This window comes from Dermacentor andersoni, chromosome 1 (genome assembly GCF_023375885.2).
Source record: "Dermacentor andersoni chromosome 1, qqDerAnde1_hic_scaffold, whole genome shotgun sequence".
Classification (NCBI taxonomy): Eukaryota; Metazoa; Arthropoda; class Arachnida; order Ixodida; family Ixodidae; genus Dermacentor; species Dermacentor andersoni.
In genome coordinates this window covers 48507555-48530414 of record NC_092814.1, presented here as the reverse complement: position 1 = coordinate 48530414, position 22860 = coordinate 48507555, and the positions used below count along the sequence as shown (strand labels likewise).

The following is a 22860-nucleotide window of genomic DNA, read 5'->3' as shown; positions in this document are numbered from 1 at the left end:
CGAGGCCAAGCCGGATTCACTCGAAATCAGAGTCAACAGCAGTCATGTGCAGCAGCGCTTATACTCGGGCTTACAGTATATATATATATATATATATATATATATATATATATATATATATATATATATATATATATATATATATATATATATAATACTGCTTCGCCTTTCCGGAGAAACTGCAGTCTCTCTCTCTGTCTCGTCCGCATTTCTTTTCTTTAACGCGGCGAGCCGGCTACTTCCAAGTCATGGACGGCATGCCCGTTATCATGCAGCATTGCAGAGTATTCTCGACAGGAAAGTAGCGAGCGGAGCGTTTACAAGGAAGGGAACGCAAGCGAGACAGATGACGATTATTGTTGTGTGGCAAATATACACCCCACAGGGTGTACATTTGCTTAAGAGTGTAGAAAAGTGTAAGTTATCTTACACTCATAGACAAAGGTACACCCTGTGGGGTGTATATCTGCCACACAACGATACACTCTAAGAACAGTTTACACCCTTTGGCGTGCCCCTTCTGCCACACAAGAATAATCGTCATCTGCCTTGATGCGTTTCCTTTCTTGAACGCTGCGAGCCCGGAACTTTCCAGTAACGAACGGCACACGCGTTATCAGAAGGGGCACTCCAAAGGGTGTAAACTGTTCTATGCTGATAACGCGCGTGCCGTTCGTTACTCGAAAGTTCCGGGCTCGCAGCGTTAAAGAAAGGAAACGAATCAAGGCAGATGACGCTTATTGTTGTGTGGCAGAAGGGGCACACCAAAGGGTGTAAACTGTTCTTAGAGTGAAATCGTCATCTGCCTTGCTTGCGTTTCCTTTCTTGAAAACGCCGCGCCCGCTACTTTCCGGTCGGGAATGCTGTCATGCTGATAACACGCATGCCGTTCGTTACTGCGAAGTACCGGGCTCGCAGCGTTAAAGAAAGGAAATGCGGACAAGACAGATGACGTTTATTGTGTGGCAAGGTACGACCCAAAGGGTGTAATTTTGTTTTAGAGTGTACACTCTTAAGCAAAATGACACCCTTTTGCCAAACAACGATAATCGTCATCTGTCTTGTCCGCATTTCCTTTCTTTAACGCGGCGAGTCCGGTACTTCCCATTACGAACGGCATGCGCGTTATCAGCATGAAATAGCATTCCCGACAGGAAAGTAGCGGGCGCGGCGTTTTCAAGAAAGGAAACGCAAGCAAGGCAGATGACGGTTATTGTTGGGTGGCAGATATACGCCCCAATATACGAAGTCTTTCGTTCAGGGCTGTGTTGACCAACATGGTCCAGTGCGACAACGCCGTAAAAAATTTTCTCTACATATCCCGTGTGGCGCCCAACAAAGATGGTAGACCTTGTATAGAAATAGTGGCGCACCTGCAGCTAGCGTCCAGAAAGATGTTCTTCACTTGCAGAACATTGTTCTAGGTAGTAGAGCCAGTAGAGCTGAATGCTGTACGGTTTTTGTGCTTGTCTGACCTTCCTGTTTTACCATGTTGCATAGAGCCGCACATTCTTGGTTGCGCTTCTGTCGGGCATCGCGCGCTTGAAGCACAAAACTACGGCCGGGTGTAAAGTAGGGGTTACTTTCGTTCGATTCTATTCCGTTATCATCCACCACTACCCTTTTCTCAGTGCTTACACTCTTAGGCAAAGTTACACCCTTTGGCTTGCCCCTTCTGCCACACAACAATAAACGCTATCTGCCTTGATGCGTTTCCTTTCTTTAAAGCTGCGAGCCCGGAACTTTCCAGTAACGAACGGCACGCGCGTTATCAGAAGGGGCACTCCAAAGGGTGTAAACTGTTCTATGCTGATAACGCGCGTGCCGTTCGTTACTGGAAAGTACCGGGCTCGCAGCGTTAAAGAAAGGAAACGCATCAAGGCAGATAGCGATTATTGTTGTGTGGCAGAAGGGGCAAGCCAAAGGGTGTAACTTTGCCTAAGAGTGTAGGTCGAAGCGCCATCCTCTTTTAATAAGTGTTCGTTCACTGTAATTGCTAACTGACGAATCGCGAAAAGGGCGAAAATAGAAAACAAATTATGCGGATCCCACGCACTGTAGGAATCGACGTAAGCGACGATTTCTGTTCTGTTTGCTTTTATTGACAATAATTAGCGGTGAAGTTGACGGCAAACGTTTAATTCCTTAAGCGTTTAGTTCAAAACGAGAGTGGTGACGATGTTAAACGCTACCTTGCGTGCACCACTGCTGTTTTTCTGCGTAGTACACAGATCACACAACAAGACGTGCTTGTTTGAGGAATTCTTGTGCGCCATTGTTCGTAACTTCTGAGAAGGTTAACACTGTCATTGTCTCACATGGCACATCGCATCGTGGCAGAAGTAATAAACTTTAATTGAATTATGGTGCTGTACGTGCCAAAACCACAAACGGATTATGAGGCACGCCATACGTAGTGGCGGACTGGATTAATTTGGACAACGTGGTGTTCTTTAACGTGCACCTAAGTACACGAGCGTTTTTCTTTTCCCCTCCCGTCGAAATGAGACTGCCGCGGTCGCGATCAAACCCGCGACCTCGAGCAACGCCACAGCCGCAAAGCTTAACGGAACGGGCACAGTGTTGATTTGACGCGCGGCTGCTTCCGTAGTGTCGTCGGGACGCTACAGTGCCTCAATAAAGAGCTTTATATTAGGGGGACGCAAGCGTTGGCAGTGGCGTACCAACTATTTCTAGAATGGGGGGAAAGGGGGGGCCAACCGTAGACGATCTGACCTCTCTCTCTCTCTCTCTCTCTCTCTCTCATATATATATATATATATATATATATATATATATATATATATATATATATATATATATATATATTGTGAATTAGTATTACAATAAGTCAAATAGCCTGGAAATGCTTCTGTAAGTTATATTGTTGTGCCACACTGTGTGCCTGTATCGAGGCAACAGGCGCTCCCCCCTTCCCCTCCCCCTCATTCTTCTGAAGTGGTTGCCCTTGTGACAACCTGCAAAGTTCCTCAAAACTGCCAGCCCCTTTCCGTGGGTCTAACTGAGGAGTTCGGGGGCACAGAGCACTTCGACAAATCCACTGACAGCCTTCAAAATTCCACAGAACTGCTGTCCTCTTGCCGTGGAGACCGGTGGTATGCACCTAGGACTTCTGCGACAAAAGAAGGCGATGCGGTTGACGTCGGTACAGGTCTTGCCTCGTTCCTGCCAAAGGGATTTAAGGCAGAACCGGCCCATTGTTAGAGAGATAGTCGCCACCAGCCGCCCCATCGGTCTGGTGCGATTATGTACATACTGTATAAAGCTTTTCATCTCCTCTTCGTCCGCTTCAAGAATCCGTTGTCGTCTTCGACGCCGAATCGCAATAGTATTTATATTTAACAGACAGGGACCTATTTATCACTCACACATGGTGAACCACAAGGCCCCAAAATTATCTGAATTTGAATTTATCTCTTGCAACTAGGTATATAAAATCTCCAAGATGATACAGGGACAAAAGGCAATGAGTGCCCCACAGTTGACCTGGATCCCGCCCAGTAGCAGCAGTACAGTGCACATGAATGCAAACTTGCTACAGAAAATATGAATAATTAAACAAAGAATTGTGATTATTGTTTAAATCTACAGCGTAAATTAATCGCTAGTTTAAGTAATAGTATTGTCGAGGTTATGTGCAATGAAGTACACTCAACATAAATTACTTGCAATATTCACACACAAAAAAAAAAAATTGACTCGCCATCCCGGCCCTGCAACAGTGGTCCTCCAGCGAAGCTGTTGAAAACCACCACTACAACTGCTGAGAGGGTTATGCAATGGTTTATTGTTTTATAATCCCCCTACCCCCACTCAATTACCTCTAGATTTGATATCTGTTGAGTTCACAGTTCTTCCAGGGCAACGGGATAAATTCCTTGTTTGCAAAGCACATTCATGAAGCACCGGATAGCTTACATGCGTAATAACCTAGAAATGTCATAATTAGTGCCCTATCTCTGAAGTTTACCTACATTTTGCACATAATGCACTCTTTATTTTCGGCAAATATAAGCAAAATATCTTTTTCACTGAGGACATCACTGAAACTAAGATGGAATATGTTATGACGCCTGAAAATAGGGAAAGAAAAACGATGGCTCATTAATAATTCGCAACGCTTTTAACAACACCAGGACCGTAAAAATTTTGTCGCACACTGCAGTTACCATGTGCACTGTAGTAATGGGCAACTTTAATGCAAAAGTGGAGAAAAAGCAGGCTGGTGAAGAAGCAATTGGCAACTACGGTGTCGATTCTAGGAATGCTAGAGGAGGTATGCTGGTAGAGTTCGCGGAAAGGAATAAGCTGCGAGTGATGAACACCTTCTTCAGGGAGAGTAGCAACAGAAAGAGGACCTGGAAAAGCCCTAATGGTGAAACAAGAAATGAAATAGACTTGATACTTTCTGCCAATCCCAGCATAGTTCAGAATGTAGAAGTGTTAGGTAGGGTAAAGTCTAAGTAGGGTAAAGTCTAGAGAAACAATAAAATTGGTCGGGAAAAAAACAGGCCAACCTGGATGCAGTATGGGTAAAAGCAGACCAATTCAGGCTGGTACTTGCAGACAAATATGCAGCCTTAGAACAGAGAGATGAAGATGACATAGAGGTAATGAATGAAACCATAACTAGGCTGGCTTCAGAAGCAGCAATTGAAGTGGGAGGTAAGGCACCAAGGAAACCAGTAGGTAAGCTCTCCCAAGTAACAGGACCTAATAAAGAAGCGACAAAGAATGAAAGTGTCTAACTCAAGAGATCAGATAGAATTTGCAGAACTATCAAAACTGATCAGTAAGGAGAAAATAAGGGATATTCCAAAATTATAACGTGAGACTGAGGAAGCAGTAAAAAAATGGACGCAGCATAGGACAAACCAAGATGTATGCACTGAAAGATAAGCAGGGTAATATCGGCAACCTCGAAGATATAGTAAAAGCAGCCCGGAGAATTCTATACTGACCTGTACAGTGCCCAGAATAGCCAAGATACCTCCATTGAAAAAAGTAATGAACAGGTTACAGAGGCTCCTTCTATAACTTGCGATGAAGTTAAAAGGGCCTTAGCAGACATGAAATGAGGAAAGGCGGCAGGAGACGATGCAATAACAGTCGATTTAATCAAAGATGGAGGAGACATCGTGCTTGAAAAACTGGCGGCCCTTTACATGAACTGTCTATTGATTTCATTGGTCCCAGAGAACTGGAATAACGCCAACATTATACTAATCCACAAAAAGGGAGACGTTAAAGAATTGAAAAATTATAGGCCCACTAGCTTACTTCCAGTATTATATAAAATAATCACCAAGATAATTTCCAGTAGAAGAAGGGCTACACTGGACTTCATTCAAGCGAGGGAACAAGCTGGCTTCACGAAGGGATACTCTACAATGGATCATATCCATGTCATCAATCAAGTAATCGAGAAATCCGCAGAGTACAATCAGCCTCGAAAAGTAATTTGATTCAGTAGAGGTACCAGCAATCAGAGGCATTACGTAATCAAGGAGTACGAGATGCTTATGTAAATATCTTGCGATATATCTACAAAGATTCCACAGTTACCTTAATCCTCCACAAGAAAAGTAGGAAGATGCCTATAAAGAAAGGGGTCAGACAAGGAGACACAATCTCTCCAGAGCTATTCACTGTGTGCCATCGAAGAAGTATTCAAGCTATTAAACTGGGAAGGCTTAGGAGTGAGGATCAATGGCAAATATCTCGGCAACCTTCGGTTTGCAGATGACATTGTCCTGTTCGGCAACACTGGGGACGAGTTACAATAAATGATTGAGGAGCTTAACAGAGATGGTTCTCGAGGTGAACAGTGGTGGCAGCGGATGCTGCACAGTGAAGTGCTGGTGGACCAACTCAGGGCTGTCCAGAGGGCCCGTGTGACGGCAGAGGGGCTCGGCCTCTCTGTACCGACGTGGGAGCAGCTCGCATCAATCCCAGACTGATCCCTCAGGACCTAAATAAAGTTCTTCATACCATACCATAACAGAGAGCATATAAGAGTGGGGTTGAAGATTAATACGAGGAAGACAAAGATAATGATCAATAGCCGGACAAGGGAGCAAGAGTACAGGATCGCCAGTGAGCCTCTAGAGTCTGTGAAGGAATACATTTACCTAGGTTAATTACTCACAAGAGACCCTGATCACGAGAAGGAAATTTCCAGAAGAATAAAATTGGGTTGGAGCGCATACAGCAGACATACTCGGACCCTTACTGGAAGCTTACCATTATCACTAAAAATAAAGGTGTACAATCAGTGCATTTTACCGGTGCTAACATATGGCGCAGAAACTTAGAGACTAACAAGGAAGCTCGAGAACAAGTTAAGGACCGCGCAAAGAGCGATGGAACGAATAATGCTAGGCGTAACGTTAACAAACATAAAGAGAGCGGTGTGCATCAGAGAGCAAACGGAGATAGCCGATATTCTAATTGACATTAAGAGAACAAAATGGAGCTGGGCAGGTCATGCGTAGGTTAGATAACCGCTGGACCATTACAGTTACAGAATTGGTGCCAATTAAGAGAAGGGAAGCGCAGTAGAGCACGGTAGAAGACTAGGTGGGGCGATGAAATTAGGAAATTTGCAGGTGCAAGTTGCAATCGGTTGGCGCAGGACAGGGGTAATGGGAGATCGCAGGAAGAGGCCTTCGTCCTGCAGTGGACATAAAAATAGGCTGCTGCTGATGATGATGATATTCACTATGCAGCAGACACAGTGACGGTTGGCTGACACACGTGTTGCCTTATTTCTTTATTAAGAAGGCTTCCATAATCCCCCATGTTAAATTGTTATCGTGCCTGAAAACACCCGAGACGTCCGAAAGACCCGGTTCATGCCCGCGTTCACGGAAATGTAGTGCATGAGAATACTGCCCTTCAGCGAGCTATGGTGCTCACTGAGCCGAAAGTTTAAACACCGACCTATTTGTCCAATGTAGCATCTTCCGCAGAAAAAAGGACTTGTACACAACCATCCGTTTACAGGGAACTAATTGTATCCTGTGTTTTGATGCGCATCCAGTGCATATTTAATTGGACGTTCCTTATTCTCCAGGCGCTTTTGTAAAGCTGGGTAAATAAATTGCACTCAGCCTATTCTTGGTCGAATAAAAAAAAAGCAACAAAAAAACACATCGACTATGTGTCGGGCCACCACTGTTTTTCAGGCAGTGTGAAACCCCATGATTATAAAGAATAACCACAAAAGGCTTTTTTCTGTTCTTCAACCAGGTCATTGCTTGGCTTATTTCTGCTTTCCGCCTTAACCATCTTTATGGAAACAATCACAGAATCCGGATATCCTGCCTCACGCAACTTGCCAACCTAAGTGAGGGACATGCAATTGCTATCGCAATAAAAGAACAAGATAGATGATCGACAATGACTGTTGAGGGCAGTGGCGTAGCCAGGGGTGGCACTGGCACACCGGGCACATGACCTCCCCTCCCCCCTAAATTTGTGTTAGCATGCGGCCTTCTCAGCACCCCCCCCCCCCCCCCCCTGAAATGGGTGCCCCTTCAGAAAAAAAAAAAAAAATAGTTCTGGCTGCGCCACTGGTTCACTCTTAAAAAAGTTCGCACTCTTCCCACAACAATAATCGACATCTGCTTTGATTGCGTTTCCTTTCTCGAAAACTCTGCGCTCTCTACTTTCCTCTCGAGAATGCTATGTCACGCTGATAACACGCATGCTGTTCGTGACCTGGAAGTACCGGCCAGCAGTGTTAAAGAGAGGAAATGCGGGCAAGATAGATGATTATTGTTATGGGACAAGATACGACCCAAAGGGTATAAACTTTTTTTAAGAATGTTAATGAGGGACAAATATTCATCGCAAAGGCTGTTTTATAGTGTATACAAAACGTTACTACACTCTTAAGCAAAATTACACCCTTTGGGTCGTATCTTGCCACACAACAATAATCGTCATCTGTCTCGTCCGCATTTCCTTCCTTTACCGCTGCGAGCCCGGTACTTCCAAGTGACGAATGGCATGCGCGTTATCAGCATGACAGAGCGTTCTCGGTAGGAAAGTAGCGAGCGCAGTGTTTTCAAGAAAGGAAACGAAAGCAAGACTGATGACGATTATTGTTATGTGGCAAGATACGACCCAAAGGGTGTACATTTCTTTAACACTCTTAAAACGGTTGCACCCTTTGGGGTGTATATTTGTCCCACAACGATAACCGTCATCTGCCTTGCATGCTTGCGTTTCCTTTCTTAAAAACTCGGCGCTCGTTACTTTCCTGTCGAAAATGCTGCGTCACCCTGATAACGGGCAAGCCGTTCGTGACTGGAAAGTGCCGGCCTTGCAGCGTCAAAGAAAGGAAACGCAAGCAAGACAGATGACGATTATCGTTGAATGATTATCTGCCTTGCTTGCGTTTCCTTTCTTTAACGCGGCGAGCCCGGTACTTTCCAGTAACGAACGGCATGCGCGTTATCAACATGACATAGCATTCCCGACAGGAAAGTAGCGGGCGCGGCGTTTTCAAGAAAGGAAACGCAAGCAAGGCAAATGACGATTATTGTTATGTGGCAGATATACACCCCAAAGGGCGTGAACTTTTTTTATAGTGTTGTGTGGCGAATATACAACCCAAAGGATGTAAACTTTTTTAGAGTGTTGTGGGACAAGATAGGACCCAAAGGGTGTAAACTTAAGAGTACATAGTAGCTATGCGTAGCGTTAAGTTATGGTGGCTATGCCACCATAGCTTAACGCTACCGTCTCAGTTTAGCGTACGTGGGCAAAGTTGGCAGGTTGCCACGCCGGTTTAATGGTATACGGTTTTGCTATACTCCAAAAACAGTTACCCGCCGTGGTTGCTCAGTGCCTATGGTGTTGAACTGCTGAGCACGAGGTCGCGGGATCGAATCCCGGCCATGGCGGCCGCATTTCGATGGAGGCGAAATGCGAGAACACCCGTGTGTTTAGATTTAGGTGCACGTTAAAGAACCCCAGGTGGTCAAAATTTCCGTAGTCTTCCACTACGGCGTGCCTCATAATCAGAAACTGGTTTTAGCACGTAAAACCCCATAATTAAAAAAAATACAGTTGCACCCTTTGGGGTGTATATTTGCCATGCAACGATAATCGTCATCTCTCTTGCCTGCATTTCGTTTCTCTAATGCATGCGGGTTATCGGCATGACAGAGCATTCTCGACAGGAAAGTAGCGAGCGCAGTGTTTTCAACAAAGGAAACACAAGCAAAGACATATGAAGATTGTTGTGTGGCAAATATACACCCCAAAGGGTGCAACTGTTTTTAGAGTAGTGTACGCTAAAGACAGCGTACAGACATTTTTCTCCTGAAGTCGTGAAGCACACAGATAATTTTATTTAATTTCTTTCGCGTGCATCTGCACACTCAAGAAAACGAACTATAGTAGAGCCATGTTTCTTTCCAATGGTGTTTTAAATATGCATGATGCTCAAGAAATGTGCTACTTGGCAGTAAGAGTATATTGTACAGATGGCTTGTTTCGAATCAACATTATTCGAAATGCTAACTGGTTGAAGTAATCTGCTCAAGGCGTGGCTACCTGAACTAATGGAAAAGCCGATAGTTGAATCCAGAAAGACTGCAATATACGATATAATGGGCACACATTTTTTTTTTTTTTGTCAGTCTCGACTTATTCTGCAGTTTATATACATCGGCAGTCAATTGCCATTTCCAGGCGGCCTCCCTCCCAAGGGCTCAGCGGGCTAACCATAGCCCAATGCCGTTTAGCTTCGGTGATCCGATAAGAACTGGCTCACAGACAGCTCGCTCGGCCCGAACACAGTGGAGCGCATACAGGATGTTTCACGTAACTTGAACTAAGGACATTAAAAAAGTGGCTAACCGCAGCTGGATGAAACTAGCGATTCATGGTTTGCTGTGATGTGACACTCCTCAAAGTATTTCTTTATATTCCGCTTAATTAGTTAAAACTGGTCAATTATTCAAAAATTTTAATACTCACTTTAGGGACAAGGGTGCATTTCGTTACGTTGTAGAGGTGGTTCAGAAATGACCAATTCAATTTTTTGTGACAACGTATACGTGATGCGTGGCGATTTTTTCCGGCGTTTAAACAAAGCCCACGAAATATGAAATAAAACCACGTGACTGAATCCTCATGCGCTATCATATTGCAGCGCTCTCAACTGTGCTTCGAGCCTATCACTTATCAGGGATGACGGTGCTCCCTTTCCGTGTGCCACCGTCAAAGACGCTGACGCACTGTGAAGCCGATGCCTAGAGCCATGGCCGCTCACTTCGCCACGGTCCGCGCGCACGATTCATTCGCACGAAGCACGGTTGAGAGCGCTGAGAACGCGTGAGCGCAGTCACGTGCTTTCATTTCATATTTCGCGGCTTTCTTTAAAGGGACACTAAAGTGAAAAATGATTTCTTACAAAAAAAAAAAAAAAAAATATGGGGTTTTACGTGCCAAAACCACTTTCTGATTATGAGGCACGCCGTAGTGGAGGACTCCGGAAATTTCGACCACCTGGGGTTCTTTAGCCTGCACCTAAATCTAACTACACGGGTGTTTTCGCATTTCGCCCCCATCGAAATGCGGCCACCGTGGCCGGGATTCGATCCCGCGACCTCGTGCTTAGCAGCCCAACACTATAGCCACTCTGAGCAACCACGGCGGGTAAAAAATGATTTCTTCTGCATCAGTAAATTACCGTTATACAACACCAAACACACCACTCTTAGAATAAGACGTTTGGTAAGCCAGAAAAAGCGCAAGAACGAGATACGGGTGGCGACGCCTACTTAAGTTCCCGCACCTGGGGGCTGTGACGTCTTGGAGTTTGATGGAATCTTCTAGGGCTTACTAATTATATATAGCGGTACAGATTGACTACATCGTGTTCTAAAGGAACCAAATATTAAACATGGCATGTTTCGGGAACCTTTATTCAGCCAACGCGGCCCAAATGCGAAAACATACTTTGGAATCCCTGACGTCACGCTGACGTACCGGCGCTGGGGTTTTGGCGCGAAATTCAAATACTGATACTTGAACCTTCATTTTCTCATCTAATAATCAAACTATTTTTTTGAAATAACTGCCTGCAGGTTCTTAAACAATGCTTCATTAGTCTGAACTGATTTATTGTTTCGCTTTAGTGTCCCTTTAAAGGCCGAAAAAAAAATCACCACATAGCATATATGTTGCTGTAAAAAACTGCATCCGTTGTTTCTGAATCCCCTCGATCTACAACGTAACATACGAAACGCACTTGGCCATAAAGTGAATATTAAAAACTTTGCATGCATAACTGATCTTAGTTAAGTAATTAAGCAGAATATAAAAATAACTCGATGGAGCGCAACATGACGGTAAACCATATGTCATTGGTTTCATTCAGCTGTGGTTAACCACTTTAAAAATCCTTTCTTCAAGTTACGTGAAACACCCTGCATATGCGTTGGCAATCTCAGAGGTCATAATCTCTGAGGGCCGCATAGAGAATGTGCCATAATGCCGCAGAAAGTATAGATGCAGCCGCGTAAGAGATCCAGCAGCAGTGTGTTATTGTAAAAGCAAATGCGCCACATTTCTCCAAACGGACTCTTCCTTCAAGTATTAATGGGGAGTGCACTTTCTTTATCAATATAACAAATCATAAGACATCAATAGGAGTGATTTCACATCTTTACAGTGGTAGTGCCAAGTACCAATCCTTTCAAATGTTTACATTCTTTTCTTGTACCAAAAGCCATGTACTCAATAAAAAATACACTCGGGACATAATCTTGGAACCACTGATAGGTCAAGCGAGGGGATTATACTGCATCCCCCCCCCCCTATCCTTTTTTTTTTTCTCACACATGAGTGGATCTTGGTATATATGGTGAGCAGAAAATTTGTGCACTGACAAAATTGAACACACAGTCAGCTCTCAATCCCCTCCCAACTCCCAACCCCCTCGATGCTACCACTGGATCCACTCCTGCAGCACCACTAATCTGTCACTTCAGTTTGACTTGAATGTGTACGTGCCTCACTGTTTTCCAGTATTTAGGACATGCTGAGTCACCTAATGGAGAGAATACTCCTGTCCAGTCAGCACAGAGGCAACACACTTTAATGGTGGGCTTGACCTAGTGATGGTAATTTCGCAGTCAGCTTCAAATAAATAGAATTATCTCTATATCATGACCTGTAATGAAGCTTTAATTACCATGAATGTACAACATTATAGTGCAATCACCAACTCCCAAGTTATTACAAAATTAAATGAGACAAAAACAAAGCAGCTTCTTTTCCAGCAGGTCCAGCATATTTTATAGTTTACAGCATCGTACCGTTTGAAAGAATAAAGCACAATTAATAAAACTCTCAATGTAGTTACAGTGTGAAAAGATCATAGTGCACCAAGATCAATAAAATTTTGTTGGTAAATTTTTTGGGGGCTTTAATGGGTTAAAAGCCTTATTAGGCAGTAGATGTTGAATACAGTGTACTAAGCTTATTGTTTGAGCCAATTTTGCCACAATACAGCTGCTATGCAAATCTCAAAATGAACTTCCTTAGAATACAACCCACAACATATATTAGTTCAGTAAAAGGGATAGGCTTGTATTTGTCTGCTTTGTTCTGGTTTTGTCATAAACCACAGTGCATGATTGTTTTGGACAAACTGGGCAAATGCTGTTCCACGTAAGCTATTATACAACGCCTACCATTGAAGTCACCTTTGCATGAAATCTGGGCATGAACAAGCAAATTGTAAAGATGGTAGAAGCATGTGTGACTTTCTCCACTAGCTATGCCTTTTTTGGCATAGTTAATCACTGAATGCCTTGCAAGTGGGAAAGCCTGTGGGGAATGCAGATTCCACAATACAAAAAAAATCTAATAATCTAACCAATGCGAAAGACTTTGCTCTGTTCATTTTCACTATAACAGTAACATCATGCACATACCATCTTTAGATGTGGTAGGCGAAACTTTCAGTAAAGCCACATTTCCAGCTAACACAGTCTAGTCTTTCATGGTGCAAATGAAACCATTTCTTAATGCTGTCTCTAACAGTTACTATGCATGCAGTCTATACCTGCTTCCTTCTACAGCCTTCTCCCCGACAGATTTCAGCCAGCTGTTGCCCCTAAGAGCCAGCAATGACGTTTGTTGAAAGGTGGTGGCTCACAGACTACACAGCAGAAATATATGTGTACTTGCGCCAGCGGGAGCGGCGACGGATGACCTACAAATGTCAGTCACCTCAGCTCCGCTACCGGAGATCACTTGTGACCTTCATCAGTGACATCTGCGGCCGCATGGACTTCTGTGTCCTGGTCAAGCATCTCTCTGTGCACCTTTTGGATTTCTACATGGATAGCCACAATGTTGGCGCAGAGCAGCTACAGCTTCTTGCTTTGGGCTGTATTGTAGTTGCAGGTTAGCACCTGTTGTGACAGACGTCAACTAGTATAACCTAGCAATGTTACGTAGCTAGACTTGCTCGCCCTATCGTCATGAAGTGACACATCGTAACATAGGTGGGCTTGCAAAGTTGCATAGATTAAATGAGTTAATTGGCTCACATTATTGACTTTTAATGTTGTAAATGCCAGAAATATGCCTATATTCTAGACTAATAGGTTACTGAACACAATTTTCTGTTCAGTGTGTGCACCAGAGTTTAGGGACTACAAGGGTCACTTCTAATGTTATAAAACTATGTGCTTCAAGGGCTTCAGCATACTATGTGCAGTAAACTTTATTTATTATATTACAGGCATAAAAAGGTATGTTTCATTGTAGATTAGCAGGATGTTAATTGCTGATTAATGTAATTAAGTAGCTTTTCTTATATATGGCAGCTATAATGAAATGTGCTGGAGATTATTTTCTGTGGCCTCGGTATTCTGCGGAAGTCGCCATGCAGTGTGAAATGAAAGCCAGGAATGCCAAGATATGTATGGAACTTGGGATGCTGTATTATCATCATTAGCATAAGCTGACAAGTTAGTGACAGATAAATAACGTAGGTACTTATCTTTTGTCAGCGTTTTTCCTTCCCAAAAAACTGTTGTGCTGTACCTATGTTAATATGAACCAACTCGCCCAAATCAAGTTCTTGTTAGTTGCAGATAATTCAACAAAAATGAAAAAAAAAAGTGACGGATGGATTTCAAGTAGCTTTTGTTCACTGAGAATCTTTTGCCTCTGCCCAAGAATAATTCGTTAATGAAAACATAATTCGTTGCACAGATGAAAATTTCAGTGTCAGAGTGATAGCGCCGATGCTACTGATAGTAACAAGAATTACCAGGCATATTGAAGTAATAAACTTTGTGGTCCCACGAGTATTTTTTGTTTATGATCAAATAATCTGCAAAAAAAAAAAATTAAACCCCTCGCCTTCCTTGGTACAGCCTCAAAAGCTTCCACAATGTCAGTATTTTGAAAGGAACTCTTTATTCCACTCCTTCTCTCACATGTGCACGGAAGTGCACATGTATAGACAAGTGCTGCAGCAGATCTGCTTTCTGAGGTGGAAGTGTGCCATCTAGTTTGAACATTTGTTGCAGTTGTGTATTTATTTTTGCAGGCTACACAAAGTACTAAGTATACATAGGCTACTAAAAATAAGCTTACTGTCAAGTACATACTTCAAGCACTCCCACTGACGTCATGTAAAAAGCCCAATCAGATTACTCACCTAAGTGATCTGCTGCCTCTGCCAATTCTACATAGAATGAGAAGAGGCTGCTGAAAATACAGTGAGTGATGTTGCTGAGATCTGTAGTCATGCATATGTTTAGAGTCCAATAATAGATTACACACTTAATAAGCAGAGCACCTAAATTTAGCCCTTGGTGATCACAAGGACCTCTCTTACTGACTCGGTACATTTGCACAAAATCTTTTTGGGATCCCTTTAAGAAAACAATGCAAGATCTTCTTGCAGTTTTAAATTCTCTTGTCACGTGAGGTTTTATTGTAAAATTCTTGCAAATACAGTAGTGATTGTTGATTTTTCTGAATTCCACTTAGAATCTACAGAGTTTTAACATTTTTTATATGTATATGCCTTTTTGTGGCAATGTCAAAATATCTGCAGCTTTTGATACTGTTTTCTTCTTTTATTTTTTAGACAGCAGCACATTTATACTTAAAGGGCAGAATTTGAGATTGTCCTAGTAAGCTGCTTAGTAGTTTGGAACAATTGAGGAAAGCATATTGCATAAAAGAAGTCTGCTTATTTTAAGAAAGAAAATACTAAAGTTTTGGGAGCAAATAAAATGCTTTGTCTGCAGTTCCCAAGATAAATTTGTCAGGGCACAATATTCTGATTTCTGTCTTAAAAAGCCATAGAATTTTCACAATTTGTTAACCTTGCATGAGATTTAAAAAATTGTGACATGAGTTGAGACACATGTCCCCACCTCCAGTGATATATCATGTTTCTCTGTAAAGTCAGGGGTTTGCCCAAGAACTGTCTGGCCAGGTAAAGTCACAGTACAGCAATTATAAATCTTCTCACTGATCAACAAATGATGGAATTCACATTTTGATGCACATACAAGAACCTTGTTCACAAAACAGAGAAGAAAAATGGCCATTGCTGAAACAGTTCATGTACTCTTCAATATGTGATGAAGTGACTTCGCATAGATGAGGTGAAGAAACGTCTATTTTATTGTTTGTTGGTCAGTGACAAGATTTATAATTGCTGTACTACCACGATCTTCACAAGAAAAATACATCATGTGAAAAAGTAAGGTTCATTCCTGCCAGAAGATGTGATTCCTACATTAAAGATTTCAACATGAGCAAAAATAGTTGTGGGACCACCTGGTTTGTTCTTACATTTGTGACATAACTGTCAGGTGCCTAAAACAAATACTCTTGCTTCTGTAATTGTGGTCTCTTCTGTTATTACTTGGCTTAAACAAATTAACGTTTCGGAATATGTTGGTATGGAGCACAGGCTAGCTTGTGCTATGTGTGTATGTGTAAGTGCTTAGTGACAGGAAAACAGCAGGTACAGATTTCAGGAAAATGGTGCATAAAAGAATGATAAGCTAATCTTGTTATATTCAGCTTTCATGTCCAGCTTTCCTGCCAGTGCAATGATGCATGCAGTCTTTGCTGCTTTCCTGCAGTACATGGCTTCAAGGCAGCCTTGAATAGAATGCCAATGCAAGTTTCAGTGTGTATTTTGCCAGTGTGACCTCTCCACTCTGATCCTACAATGAAATAGTTATCCTCACCTTCCTGCCCATTCATATCAAGGATTAAAGGAGTACCGACACATTTTTGACTTGTCATGCTCTTGCATTAAATAAATATAAACCCAGAACCCCCCTCCCCCCCCCCCCAAAAAAAAAAAAATAATATCAGGAGCCATTCCACTCTGTGAAGGTAGATGACCAGCTAAGCTGTAGGATATCACACAGGGTTAGACAAGGGTAAATGTATTTGTTTTCATCATTTGGTAATGGCAGTGACGATAGCTTTGTGATTACTGTGATATACACTGACTAGTTCGGTTACAACCTTAGACAGAAGCTTGGTTGAAGTTAAATCTATACACGACCATTTTTGAGTAGTTGAGTGACCTGAATTGTGGCACTTAAAACCAAACTTTTCAAGCAAAAACTGAGTGAACCATTTCTTGTCTTTGTCTGGTTTTGAAATGTCCACATTGAAGTCTCCAACGATGATCACATTGGAGCTGGAGGAAACTAGCCACGAACGTGATTAGAGTGCGGACTAAAAGAGGGCAGTGCGTGCGTAGACATGGCCGAGGCTGCTCGCACACTAGCAAGTTGTAACAGAGTGGAATGGGTCAAGATTTATGTCTAACTATATGTCGCCTTCCCATAGCAACTGCAGAATACAAAGGAAATGAGCTGCTTAGGGCTAGCCATTGCTTACGGGGGTATGAGCCATTGATGATAAAGGTTTTCGACATGCTGTTCTGTATGTTGTACGTGTGATTTGAAAGAATGTAAGCACTGTTCGCTTCACTTTGCTGGGCGCTTGTAGCCTCTGCATTACGAGCTTATGAGCCATTGCATTTTTTGATTGCTTACGGGGGTATGAGCCATTGATGATGATAGTTTTTGTTGACGCACACGAAAAATGCACAGAACCCTAGCCATACACAGCTTTGGTGTAAAAAAAAAAAAATGTCGGGCATCAGAGCACCATAAACAATTTACTATAACAATTGTTTCTACAAAGCAGTTTCTGTTTCAGTACTCGGGAGTTGTACGTATTACGTTACATTGCCTCACTCCATCCATTCCTGCCATTACTGTGACTGCCACATGCCAGTACATTGAGAAGTAACATGCACAGTACTCTTGTTTACTTCTTTTATGGGCATCACCATACCTAGCCTTATTGCTACACAACGTCTGCATATTTTGCTTCATGTCAGACATCACAATAATGTTGATGGCATCTGGTCTCGAACCTCGAGATCAACTTTAGTATTTCCCACTCTTTGTACTTGATAAGTGTTGTCCCTTAGCGTGTAAAGAGTATGTGGTAGTTTCTATGCTGTCTAAAATGTGTTGGTACTCCTTTAAGCCAGTTGGTCATGTTAAAGAAAAAAAATGGGGGGAGGGAATTCAAGGATAAAAAAAAATAACTAGGGCATTGAACAGCAGTTGCTTTTCACTCTGCTAAAGACTACTACTGCTAGCATCCTTTGAGGCAGTGGTGGTGTAAAGCTCACCACGAGATCGATCTATTACTGTTCTGTGACACGAAAACACATGAAATGCAGTGCATTTAAAAAAAAATTGTGTGTGGGGAAGAGGGGCCTCGAAAAGCAGTAACGCCATTAGCACATCTGCTAGTTGCACGAGAGTAGAATGGCAGTTAGGAGAGCCTCTCTGATATGCCAACCTTTAAAGCAGATAGGTAGACCCAATTTTTAAATACAGTCAATGCACATCAATTCAAACTCCTTAGAGCTGCATATTTTTGTTTAGTAATAAGAAACCTAAATATGCATACACATGAAGCACCTTGTCAGGCTTGGAAGCTTTTTTTTCCAGCTGCCAAACTATAAGTGGAGATGGCTTCTCATGATTATGCCAGAAGAGCTGCAATTTTGATATGCATTCTTGTAGTGTTAATTATGCTTAAATGTCAAGTATAACATTAATTTTGTTAATAAATGCTCCTCAGATGTCTGTTAGCTGCATATTATGGTGGAAGCTTTTTCATAAGCACAAAGATGGATAAAGCAAAAATATTTCCGAGTGAATAGATCCGGAATGCTCTGAAAATTTAGCCAGCCAACCAAAATCTGTCTAGTGTAAATCATCTAGGCTTGAACTATCAAGAGTTGACCATAATTTAAAAAGCCTTTGTAACATTGTAACTGTATTCAACATGTCAAAAGCTTTTACTACCGTTTCACATTTCACTTCTTAAAACTCAAATTAGCTTGCTTGATTGTAGTAAAATTAGAAAGTTTGGTACATAGGTGCCTTATTGTATTAGTGTTTACTAGCTTATGCGGCACCTCTTAGTAGCTTCTATAACATAAGATTATATAAGCATGCCACACTTCGTTGTACTGATAGCATGAAAACAATAAGCTAAAATGTGGTAAAATTGAAGGATATCATTAAGTCTGTAGGTATAGAGATAAAAAATAGAACACAATGCAATACTTAAAATAACAACATAATGCTGCCAATGATGTCATGTCTTTCCAGCCAAAGCCGAAGAAAAGGACTGTCGCAATCCTCACATCAGTGAGATCAGCAAGCTAATGGGAAATACCTACAGCCCAAGGGACATTGGACAAGTCGAGCGGGCCGTGCTGGATTTCTTTCAGTGGGAGGTGCATCATCCGACAGTGGCCCACTTCTTGGACTACTTTGCAGTCTTTGCAATATTTCCCACAGATGTACCATTTCATGCTAGAATGTCAGAAGAGGTGGAAGATCTTCGTATTTCTATGAGGCATTACCTGAACTACTTTCTTGAAGCATCTCTCAAGGGTAAGTAAATTTTATGCTGCTAACAAGCATGCACTACACAGTGATCAACAGTGGGCAAACGAACAAAGCCTTGTGTCGACTTTTTGACAAGGGGGACTTCATCAGAAAAAAAGAAGTGTGAATTAGCTCAAGACTGAGGCAACTGCGGTTTGGCCACTGTTGATCACTTAGTCTTCATCTTAATGTGAACCTTTTATGTTGTTTGAAGTGTACATAATGTGAAAGCCTCTTTAAGCTGTTTGCTTGCTAAATAAGTACGTAAAACTGCGTTGTAATTTATCTGCTAACACACTTAAAAGCACCATAGTCATGTGCATCATGCAGAGGCACACATATACATGCACATAAAAATTGCCTGCAAATGCCTGCATAACTAAAAACACATGGCTTGGGCGACTTTAGGCGACAGATGATATTTAATGCACCAGACAGTGATACAACAGTGGATGCTGAGAAAATGCACCCAGCTTGAATGCCTTAGGCAGCTGCTGTGTCAGACTTCGACAAAAATCTGTTAGAGGCTAGCTAATCATCACTTAGTACACTGCATTTAAAAATAATCTAAAAGTCAATTTAGCTATCTTTGTGGACTTTTTTCTTTTTTTAGAAAGGATTCAAATCTGCAAATATGCCACAATATCTGATGCTGCACTGTGACATCGTCAATTTGAGTGAAACATTCAGAACAGAAGCCCAGCTATAATTTACTCTACTGCTAAGACTTTTATCACTGAGCCCATGCACATAGTTTCAAAAGGTACCCGTAAGTTCTTTACTTAGAGTTTGCCTTCAGTGTTTTTCAGTCACTGATATTAAAAGTGGAGTGAACCTAGTCTGCTAGTGCCTAAAATGTGAACACATTTATTCTGGCATTGCATTGTATAAATGATTTCACTGACGATGTCTTACTGACGATCACTTAGATTGACCAGTGACCGATGCCGTCAGTGGTTTTAGAAAAGGCTCAATACACGGAATGCATTCACTATGTGCTCGACAGTTTAATTATGGGATACCAGCTAACCTGAACATGCATGAGAAACTATTATCACAAGTGGAGAAGTGACATGTGGTGATGTAATTCACAAAAATATGAATGGCATGAACATTATCACACTTCAGTCTTTAATTTACCTTCAACTACCTTCAATCATACGATAGTTTTGAGGACAGTTGCTATCAGGAAAGAATTACCCATCCTTTGTAGAGTGGCCTTATCCTGAGGGCAACTGGCAAGGCTTGAGACAGTGCTTTGTTATCGCAAATGTTAGCTGTTTGTACAGCTACCCTGAGGCCAAACTGTAGAAACAGCCCTGTACTCTTACTACTGCATGCCTGTCAAGACTCCTTAATTTTCTGTAAAGTTTACAAATTTGCCCTTGTTTTACGATTTTACGAATGTTTGGTCTATATTTGTGAAAAAAATTTCTGCTTGCAAAAACATATTGTTCCTCAGTCTCTGACCACACTCTTTGAAGTCTTGTTTGTGAAAAGACCTCAGAGCAGTACCTGCTTGAAACAAGTTCATTCAGACAAGCTTCTGAAGCAGGTGAAATCGGCCGCTGTAACATCACTGAAAAAGTCGCTGTGACCTAAGAACAATGTGTTGCTTGACACTTTCTGATTGCTGCTGCTTGTGTACTGTTTGTAAAGATTAATGCTTAATAAAGCTATGCATATATCCCATAAAAGGTGTGTGCTGAAGGCAGACTTTAAGAAATGTGTGATATTGCACCCCTTTCCCTTCTTCTGATGTAATGTACGCGTGATTTTGATGAATTTTGAAGTGCGCAAGTTGGCAGGTACGCTACTGGCATGTTTGTGAACTGCTGTGCCACATGTGATTTTACTGCTCCGAGGCTGTTGGTCACTGGTGCTAATCTTTTTAATGGATTAGCCTTGTATAGCTCACTCAAACGAGTGCGAAATTCAAGACAGCGTCTTTTGAGACAGGCCTATCCCAGAAGCTGTGTAAAGGATCATGTGGATGGGTGATCCTGATACTGGCACAAAACATGTCCCCACCAGGGTTTTAAATGTGGCTTGTAACATGGACTGTTTGTTATACTGTACACAAATGTCCACATATGCTGCAAGCTTCTTAAATGGCCTGCACAACAATGTCAGTTGAATTTTTGCACTGCTATGCCATTAGCTAAAATTTGTTTCTACACAATCACCATGCCTTCCAGGAGCACAGCTGAACAGCAGCAAGTCTGCAGGTGCTGATGAGGAGGACTTGCTGAGAATCTTATTGGTTGGCACATGCTAAAAGATAGCATAAAAAATGAGAGGCAGACAGGGACAGGTACTATTTTCATCTATGTTTATTTAATGGGGATGTCCCACAATGTACATAATACAAATGTGCATATGCAGATGCTTCATACTGGCAGTACTAACAAAGTATCAGTAGCACCTCCAACCCTCGCACAGTATTCGACAGAGGTGAACTTGCTCAGACAGGCTAAGCTACACTCTAAACTTGTCAAGTCCCCCTCAATGTTTTACATATTATTACTGCCACAGTGATAAATCTGTACATGCACACTATTTGAACAAATTATCTAAAGATAAATCTTGTCGGTGGTGTATTCTGCCTTAGAAGGCAGCCTGCAGGCACCATTTTTATAAAGGGCACTTTCTGTTCTTGTTCAAAGAACCGACAAATAACAGCATGATTTTATTCTCCTAGACTACAGCTTCATCCAGATGCCTGCTTCCATGGTGGCCGCTGCATGTATTGTGTGCTCTCGCGCCTGCCTCTGCCTCACTCCAATTTGGTCGCTGACACTGGAGAAAGTCAGCGACTACACCCTGGAGCAACTTGCTATTTGCACCAACCACTTGCTGACGTGAGCTTTCTTGTTGCTTGGTAACACAGCACACATGAATAACAGTAGTCAGATCTGAGAGTGGTGGGGAAACTTCAGCTGCACAAGCACTTGCTCCGCATGTAATGAACTATTGAGACAAGCTTCTTGTAATTTTAGATGAACAAGCTGTTAAAGACTTAAACTAGCAAATGTAGGCAGATTACATTAAGCTCTGAAGCACGGCTTGGCATTTACTTGCAATGCATGTTGTGTTTCCTGCATAAATGTATACAATGTTATCATTTGCACCCAGCGTGAGTGTGTTTAAATGATTGACTTTTCTGCTTTCATGCCAAGGGCAAAGGACAGAGACGATGCTGAAAGTGGTGCTCCAACAGAAAGGCCAGAAGAGGCCAGTGACGACTTGGATGCCGTAGGCTTTCCATACCACAATGGCATTCTGGCTGCAGAGGATGCAGAATCTAGACGTGAAGACCACAGGGCAGCCCAGTGGCCTCTTCATAGCAGCCAGTACGAGCTCTGAAGCCCACAGAGCAGCTCAACAGCTACCTCATCGCAGCCAGCACGAATTCTGCCCGTACACAGTCATTTCTGTCTGTATGCATTAAAGTGCTTACAACCAAGCTCCTGGCTACAGCCCACTACCTCTGAACAAAAACATTGCCTGTAGCTTAGGCATATACATACATTTTCCTGGATTGTATGTCAAGCTTAGTGGCAAAGAAACACGACTGAGACAGCCCATGGCAATGATATTAAAGAGACAGAAAACCAACTACCATATTTATTCGAATATAACACGAGGTTTTCTCCCAAATTCCTTAGCCATGAAGACCCCCCCCCCGTGTTAAATGCGAGACTGATAGATTCAGTTTATATTTCAATGTGGTGGCAGCAGTGGCACTTGATCGCGATTCTAGATGGTTGTGCTAATTACAGGAGCTAAGCCTTGGCAGATGAAGCAGTAACATATTTTTGTGCATATATCT

General features: G+C 42.3%; 1 protein-coding gene across 3 annotated transcripts in view; it reads left to right on the top strand.

Moving 5' to 3' along the window:
• The window catches only part of CycJ (Cyclin J), a 39658-nt gene extending 17164 nt beyond the window's left edge, over positions 1–22494 (top strand). For 2 of the 3 annotated variants that reach the window (XM_050194537.3, XM_050194536.3), the window contains 4 exons: positions 13128–13455; positions 18747–19034; positions 21730–21889; positions 22208–22494. In XM_050194537.3, the coding sequence (XP_050050494.1) occupies positions 13176–13455; positions 18747–19034; positions 21730–21889; positions 22208–22394 (915 nt within the window). In that variant the 5' untranslated portion in view covers positions 13128–13175 and the 3' untranslated portion in view covers positions 22395–22494. The remainder of the gene's footprint in view (positions 1–13127; positions 13456–18746; positions 19035–21729; positions 21890–22207) is intronic. The other variant, XM_055061446.2, reaches the window with a different exon arrangement.
• Positions 22495–22860: the final 366 nt, after the last annotated feature.